General features: G+C 61.9%; 1 protein-coding gene across 1 annotated transcript; it reads left to right on the forward strand.

The window, feature by feature from the left end:
* The first annotated feature begins 213 nt into the window (after window positions 1-213).
* TLX3 (T cell leukemia homeobox 3) lies at window positions 214-3,131 on the forward strand. The gene is made up of 3 exons (XM_005558509.5): window positions 214-802; window positions 1,156-1,399; window positions 2,384-3,131. Exons 1-3 carry the CDS (start codon window positions 241-243, stop codon window positions 2,592-2,594), a joined length of 1,017 nt encoding a protein of 338 aa, XP_005558566.3. The 5' UTR covers window positions 214-240; the 3' UTR covers window positions 2,595-3,131.
* The last annotated feature ends 4,857 nt before the right edge of the window (window positions 3,132-7,988 follow it).

Raw genomic sequence — 7,988 nt, forward strand, 5'->3', positions numbered from 1 at the left:
AGGCTGCGTGCGGTTCGGGCGCTAATATCCGCCGCCCATTATCCCGGCTAATAAATTTGACCTATTGTTCGTTTGTTAAAATGATGTCACCTTGGAACAGTCCCTAAGCTCCTATTTCCATGAATTAGGCCTTTATTGAAAGCCGGGAGCCAATGAGAGGAGAGAGGCTTGTTGATCGCAGCCAATGGCTGCGGCGGGAGAGGAATTAGCAGCGGAAACTCCAGATTCGGTTCAAGAAAGATGACACAGAGCCTGTCGGGCCCGCGCACTCTTGGCAAAGTTTCAGTGCGACGAGAGGCGCCGGGCGTTCCATGGCCGCGCCGTAACCGGGACCCAGCCGCCTCCCCGCCCAGCCCAGCCCAGCCCTTCCGCCCGCCCAGGATGGAGGCGCCCGCCAGCGCGCAGACCCCGCACCCGCACGAGCCCATCAGCTTCGGCATCGACCAGATCCTTAACAGCCCGGACCAGGATAGCGCACCCGCCCCGCGGGGCCCCGACGGCGCCAGCTACCTGGGAGGGCCCCCGGGGGGCCGTCCGGGCGCCACATACCCGTCTCTGCCCGCCTCCTTTGCGGGCCTCGGCGCGCCCTTCGAGGACGCGGGATCTTACAGTGTCAACCTGAGCCTAGCGCCCGCCGGCGTGATCCGGGTGCCGGCGCACAGGCCGCTGCCCGGGGCCGTGCCACCGCCTCTGCCAAGCGCGCTACCCGCCATGCCCTCCGTGCCCACGGTCTCCAGCTTGGGCGGCCTCAATTTCCCCTGGATGGAGAGCAGCCGCCGCTTCGTTAAAGACCGCTTCACAGGTGAGCAGAGCTGGCGACCAGGCTCCAGGCCTCCGCCCTCTCGGGGCCAGAGGCGCCGCGCCCTGTGCGCTCCACTCCCGGAAACCATTCCAGAGGCCCAAGCGCGGCTGAGGCTTCGGCCCCAGTGCCCCGGGCAGCCGTAGTGGGGAGGGTAATCGGAGAGTTGCAGGAAAATAAGCCCGTGCCTGGGGGAAGGGACAGGGGGCGAGGGCGTCTCCCGACCGGCTTGGTGTCGCTGGAAATGCGCGCGACCAGCGAAATAGCTGAGCTCTCCGTGCCCCACGGGGTCCGCATGGGGCCTGAACGGTGGCCGAGCCGGGCTGGGCTTCAGGGGCTCTCGTGTGTCTCCGCAGCGGCGGCCGCACTCACGCCCTTCACCGTGACCCGGCGCATCGGCCACCCCTACCAGAACCGGACGCCGCCCAAGCGTAAGAAGCCGCGCACGTCCTTTTCCCGGGTGCAGATCTGCGAGCTGGAAAAGCGCTTCCATCGCCAGAAGTACCTGGCCTCTGCCGAGAGGGCGGCGCTCGCCAAGTCCCTCAAAATGACGGACGCGCAGGTCAAGACCTGGTTCCAAAACCGGAGGACCAAGTGGCGGTGAGAGAGGCCTGACCTGGCCCACCTTACACCTGCCCTTCACCTGCCCCGCCCCGAGCCGCAGCCTCGACTCGCCCCATTTTAAGGCTATCCACTACCCCCGCCCCCTCCCATCCTCTCCCCAACACACCCCCACCCGCCTTCGCAGATTGTACCTCTTCCTTTTACCCTTCTCGCTGGCCTGTGCTTCTCTCTCCATCGTGGTCTCCCACGCCTCGGTTTCTCCTCCATCCCCATCCCCATCTTTCGTGAGCCCTTCCAACTCTCTCCCCGTGTTTTGTACGGTCTTCTGCGCTCACTTGATTTCCTCTCACCCCCCCCCAAACACACACGCACACACACACACGCACACACGGCCCTCTCGCACTTTCCTTCTCCTCCTTCTTCCAGCCCGCCCTCTCGGATTTTCAACAATCCTCGTGGACGCCGTTTTCCTCCCCTGCACCACCCCATCTCCGCGTCTCCACTCCAGCCGCGTTTTTATCCCATCTCTGTTTTGATTCAACCCGTAAACGGCGAAGCGATCGCATCTGGAAAGGGGTTCAAGACAGGCCCTAGGCGAACTGGATGAGACTGACCTAGCCCCCGGGCGTCGTGCGGGTGGTGCAGAGCCAGACTGCCCACCCGCGGACCCCAGCGACCCCGGTTCCCGCAGGGCCAAGTCAGTTACACATAGGCCCTGCCCTTGCTATTCGGCGAAAGGCACAGTCTTTATTGTTGGTGAAGCCACAGTACCCGGGCGTGCAGGTGGGCGGCGGGCAGAGTCCCCTCCTGGAGACCCTCTGGCACACAACAAAAACAAATGATCCCAACCTGCTCCCTGGATATGAGGGCCTCGGGCGTAAAGCGCGGGCTGGGAGGCAGACGGTTTCTGCGCCTCGAGGCTCCCGGATGGCCTCGGCTCCTGGGAGGGCCGGGGCCCCGCCGGCGGCCCCGCGGTGCCGGGTGCATGACGGTGCTGTCCCTCTCCCTCCCCCGGTGCAGGCGGCAGACGGCGGAGGAGCGGGAGGCGGAGCGGCAGCAGGCGAGCCGGCTCATGCTGCAGCTGCAACACGACGCCTTCCAAAAGAGCCTCAACGACTCCATCCAGCCCGACCCGCTCTGTCTGCACAACTCGTCACTCTTTGCTCTGCAGAATCTGCAGCCCTGGGAGGAAGATAGTTCCAAGGTTCCCGCCGTCACCTCCCTGGTGTGAGCCCACCAGCGCGCACCGTCGCCACGGATCGCCGCCCCCACCCAGACGGGAGCCCCGGACCCCCCAGCCGGGCTGCGGGGGAACCGGGGCCGAGAGGGGAAGGGGCCGCCAAGCCCGAGTAGGCCCCAGGGCGCGGCCACAGACTGGCCAGCCGCGGAAGGGGGTCGGGCCCCGGCTCCGCGCGGCCGCACAATCCGAGCCCCCGCCCCGCGCCCCGTCCCGCCCCAGGCCCGGGCCTGACAAGAAAGCGCCTTACGTTTCTCCGCCCCTCGCCCGCACCCCCCGGGCCGGGCGCCTGTATTATACTTTGTACTTTTGCCCAAACGTGTAAATAATAAAAAGTTTTGGCTTTTTTTTCTTTAGAAACCGGCCACCTGCTTCCCCCGCGGGGGCCGCTGGAGGAGGGGCAGCCGACCCGGCCGCTGGGGGAAGTGTCAGGGGCCAGGGGCACCCTGCGTTTAGGCTGGGTCCACTCTTCTTCTTTTCTGTTCCTTTTATTTAAGTCGTTTTATTTAATAAAAAAGTTAGCTATTTCACTTAACGCCGCTTTTATTTCGTTTTCGTTCCAATAATACTCTGCGACCCCTGGCCCTGCGCCCCACCCCGCGGCCCTGCGCCCCACTCCTGCGGCGGTAGAAGCCGAGCGCGGAGGTGCGCAGCAAGCGTCCACTTCTGAAGGTTCGTCTGCATTCGCCTCGGCTGCAACCCCCGCCGGGGCCCCGCGGAGGATGCGCGGTGCAGGTCAGTTGGTGCCGGCCGCCCTCAGCCTGGGTGCGCGCGGGATGGGAACTGGACGTGGGAAAGGTGCCCCAGGCCCGAGGGCCGCGGGCCAACGCCGGGGCGGGCTGGTGAGTAAAACGCCGGGCCTGGGCAGATGCATAGGCCGTCCCCAGGTCAAATCAACCTGGGGGGCGGGAGGCAGAGTGGCCTCGAACTTCTTGGAACTCAAGCCGGAACTCAGAGCCCCCCTTCACCCCGCAACCCGCTTTCCGCCCTCTTTTTCCTGAGGAGCCTCAGAGAAGACCTGGCTCTGACGGGTCTGGGCGCTCTGTGGGCAGGCTTTGCGCGCAGAACCGGTGCAAATCCTCGGTCCCCAAAGGCCTGGGGAGCAAATGCAGCGCACAACCCCGGGGACCCCGCTCCTTGTCGGGTTTGCGTGGGACCCCAGGTGGAGCATGACGTCGTGTGACGTCACCGCAGCCCCCGCGGCGTCACTGGGCTGGAGTGGGCGGGGCGCCCGGAACTCAGAACTCCAAGCCCTGGTGTGGTAGCGGCGTGGCCGGGTCCTCCCAGCTCCACCGTGGCTCAAGAGTTGGAAGTTTCAGAATTGCGAGATTGGGAGCGGCTGACCCCTTCCAACCGTGACTAACAAACAAAACCCGTGAACGTTTCCTCTTCTTCTTGGATTTTTCCCCCTCTTTTATCATTCTCGCTTTCAGTCTTCTAAAAACTTACGTTCTGGCCTCTCCGTTTCTTTCTCTACACTGTTCCCTGTTTTCTCCTCTGTGTGTTACTCTGGGTCTCTTGTACTGTATCTTTCCCCTTTTCTTTACAGTTTTGTGATGTTTCCCGGTGTAGTTCGTCCTCTATTGCTTTTCATTGCCCTCAGCCTTTTCTTGTTCTGTCGTCTCCTCCTCCTTCTCTCCCCAGTTCTGACTCTTGGCCTCTGTGTCTCTCTGGGTTTCTTTGTCTCTCTCCTCTCCATTGTCCTCTTTTTGTCCTTTTGTCTTCCCTTTCTTGTTTCTCGAATCTCTTTGCCTTAATGTATATCTGTCTTTGTCTCTCTCTCTCTCCTTTCCTTTCTCCCGGACTCCTTCTCTACCTCCTCCAGGCCCAGCTCCCAGCAGCTCCTAAGGCAAAACACTTTCGAGGCCGTGTCCCAGAGCCCCCCAACTCCACGAGCACCCCCACCCGCCTCATCCCACTGCCTCCCTCGGTGCCGGAGCCGTGGGCCACCCGGCGGGTCCCCGTGCTCCGAGCCTTCGTTCTATGCGGGACTGTCTGCACCTGCAGGGCCGGAGGAAGGGGAGGGCGCCTGAGAAACATCTTGAACCCCCAGCGCTCCCGCCGTCACCTCCATCCCCAAGCCCAGCTAGTCTGGGGTCTGCGCCTTTGGGGACATAAAGACACCCGGGGAGGGACTAGGGTGACTCAGAACTTCGGGTCTCTTCCGTGAGTGTTTTCCTGAAATGCTTTTATTTTCTCCACTAAAAAGCCTGATGAACGCCGTCATCGGGTTGGGAAAGGTTGGCCCTTTGGCTGAGGACTAGAGGGACCCTTGACTTTGCTGGCGGAGAAGCGCGTTCCTTAGAGAAGGGGGTCGCGGTCCAGCTCCGTTCCGTTTTATTCTGTTGCTCCATAATAAGGCCTCGCGGGTTTTTTTTAATTGTTATTATTTCAGTGGGTTTTTGGGGAACAGATGGTCAGGCGGTGTTTGGTTACATGAATAAGTTCTTTAGTGGTGATTTCTGAGATTTTGGCGCTTCCATCACCCGAGCAGTGTACACTGTACCCAATGTGTAGTCTTTTATCCCTTGCCCTTCCACCCTTCCCCCGGAGGCCCCAAAGTCCAATGTTTCTTTCTTCTTTCTCTCTCTCTCTCTCTCTCTTTTTTTCTCCTGAGACGGAGTCTAGCTTTGTCACCAGGCTGGAGTGCAGGGGCGCGATATCGTCTCACTGCAACCTCCTCCTCCCGGGTTCAAGCGATTCTCCTGCCTCGGCCTCCCGCGTACCTGGGACTACAGGCGCCTGCCACCACGCCCGGCTAATTTTTTGCATTTTAGTAGAGACGGGGTTTCACCATGTTGGCCAAGATGGTCTCGATCTCTTGGCCTCGTGATCCGCCCACCTCGGCCTCCCAAAGTGCTGGGATTACAGGCGTGAGCCACAGCGCCCGTCCCAACATACCATTCTTATAAGGCCTAGAGTTTTTGTTTTTCATAATTACTTTTGTTGTTTTGCCAGGGTGACCCTCGATTCTTTGGGCCTCTTTGGAGACACACGCACGTTGACTTTTTCTGTCCGGCGCCTTGCTTTGAGCAGAAGGCCTCTGGCCCGGAGGCCTGTCCCGGGTAGGCGTCCGGGCAGGCCGGGGGTGGGGAGCGGGTCTGGCTTCGGCCCTCGGGGGCGCCTGGCTTTCCGGCACGCAGTGCCTTCGCGGCGTTTGGCGTCTTCCAGCGCTTCGCCCTCACCCAGCCTTGCCGAGCCAGAGACGGGCTACGGGTCTTTTCCAGTTACAGAGCTGAGCCCACTCATGTGGTGCCGAGTAGCGACCATCTCTCGCCCACGTCCACCCAGAGCAATGTGGGCGCCCCCAGCGGCTGGGAGCGACTGCCAAGCGGCTAAAGGGCGTTTAATGCCTAACCCCCTCCTCCTGGGGTGCCAAGCCGCTAGGTCGTCGTTTCCGCCGTGGCTGCGCGGGACTGAAGTAGGGGACACAGTTCCCACCGCCCCCAGCCACGTGGGCTATGGGCAGAATTGGGGCAACAGTAATATCTGGATGGGGCAGGCTTCCCTGAGACTGAGCTTAAGGAAAAAGGAATCTGGAGTAGCCTGAGGGGCCCCACGAGGGCGCCTCCTTTGCGATCATCTCCCAGCCCTAGGCCAAGGTTCCGGAGGCAGGCGGCCGAGTGTTGGCGCCCAGCCCGGCCGAGGACGGGATGGAGGACAAGAAGCAGCCTGCCTCTGGGCGAGAGCTGGGAACGCCGCCTCGCCGCCTCAGCCTCAGTCCCAGCGTCTCTAAAGCCGCGCCCATTTTACAGATGCAGGGCAGGGAGCCGAGAGGCAGCTCCGGGGCCGAGCAGAAAGATCGCGCGGGTTCTCCCGGCGCCCTGATTTCTAGGCTGCGCCCGGGGCCCTACATGCAGGTGGGGAGGCCTGGGCCGAAGGCGTCTGCAAGGAGAGGCGAGGCTGCCCGGCCCGGGCAGGGAGTGAGGCCGCGATCAGTTCTCCCTAGGAGGCCGCGCAGCGGGTAGGGTCTGGGACTCGGGGACGCGACGGGAACCTGGCCCAGTCAGAGCCCTCCGGAGAGAACGCCGAAAATTCAGGGGCCGGCCGCTCGCTTCCCACTAGTGGGAATGGTTTCCAGTCACCAGTTCCCAGTCCAGCGCCTGGGCAGGAGCTCTGATTTTCGCCGCACAGCATTGGCGAGGTTCGAGTGCCCACCCCAATTTGCAAATGGAAAAACTAAGCCTAGGCTGGGCGTGGTGGCTCAAGCCTATCATCTCAGCCCTTTGAGAGGCCAAGCCTGGAGGATTGTTTGAACCCAATAATTCAAAACCAGCCTGAGCAACATGGAGACCCCGTCTCTACAAAATAAAATAAAATAAATTATCGGGGCGTGGTGGCACATGCCTGTGGTTCCAGCTATTACGGAGGCTGAGGTGGGAGGATCGCTTGAGCCCAGGAGGTCGAGGCTACAGTGAGCCATGATCGCACCACTGCACTCCAGCCTGGGCGACAGAGTGAGACCCTGTCTCAAAAAAAGAAAGAAAGAAAGAAAAAGTAAGCTTCAAATAAGTTCAGACATTAGTTCTGTGTCGTGCAGCGGTGGCGGCCCCGCGCTCTCTCACCCAAAGCAAGTGCTCTTTGTACTGGGTGGAGGAGCTTTGAGTAGTGAGTGTGGAGAGGCGGCTTCGGGGTGGCGGAGGGGGCGCCTGCAGCCACCCTGACACGAGGCCCGGGGTCGCAGTGGGACAGAAGAGTCTGCCGCTGCGGCTTGGGCTCTGAGTTCCAAGGGCGCCCGGCACTTCTAGCCTCCCAGGCTTTCGCGCTGGCGCCTTTGCCACCCGTGCCGAAGGGGGGAGACCTAGCCGCGGCCACCAGGAGAGCAGCGGTGAAACCCAGAGGTGCCACCGGGCCCCTGGGCAGAGTAACCTTCGCCTGTCCGCTTCGGCAGCTTTGCGAAGAGTGGCGCGCAGCTAGGGCTGAGGCTCCTGCGGACCTGCGGTCGAAGCAGGCGTCTGAGCCAGTTCGGCCGCCAAGGCCTGGGCTGCAGGCACCGTTGCGCGCTCTGTTCCGCCGCGACCGGGCCAGGCGCTCCGGAATAGGAATCCGGGAACATGGCCTCCAGCTTTCTGCAGAGACCGTCGGGCAGCGCCGGGCCTAAGCAGCGACCCCGCTGAAGGTTCCTGGGAACCTTTGCCAAAATCCCAACCTCTGCCTCGGTCCAACTAAACCGTGTGTAAACATGTGCACCAAGGCCGCAGAGCGGCTGGTGTGGTGCAGGCGCCTGTATCCTCGAGTAGTGAAGGTTTCTCCACAGGGAAGGCGGTTTTCCTTCTGCGAAATTCGAAATTCAGCCCCCCATTTCCAAGCACCTGCTCCGTTAAGAGCATCTACTCTCAGCGACGCCCAGGCCCAGGCGTGCACTTTCTTGGCTCAGACACTGGCAAA

The sequence above is a fragment of the Macaca fascicularis genome, chromosome 6, assembly GCF_037993035.2.
Source record: "Macaca fascicularis isolate 582-1 chromosome 6, T2T-MFA8v1.1".
Taxonomy (NCBI): Eukaryota; Metazoa; Chordata; class Mammalia; order Primates; family Cercopithecidae; genus Macaca; species Macaca fascicularis.

Excerpts from the sequence above, each read along its gene's own strand:
- TLX3 (XM_005558509.5), top strand. The coding sequence starts at position 241 with ATGACACAGAGCCTGTCGGGCCCGCGCACTCTTGGCAAAGTTTCAGTG. Across the intron at positions 803-1,155 it reads CGTTAAAGACCGCTTCACAG|CGGCGGCCGCACTCACGCCC; the intron begins GTGAGCAGAGCT and ends GTGTCTCCGCAG. Across the intron at positions 1,400-2,383 it reads AACCGGAGGACCAAGTGGCG|GCGGCAGACGGCGGAGGAGC; the intron begins GTGAGAGAGGCC and ends CCCCCGGTGCAG.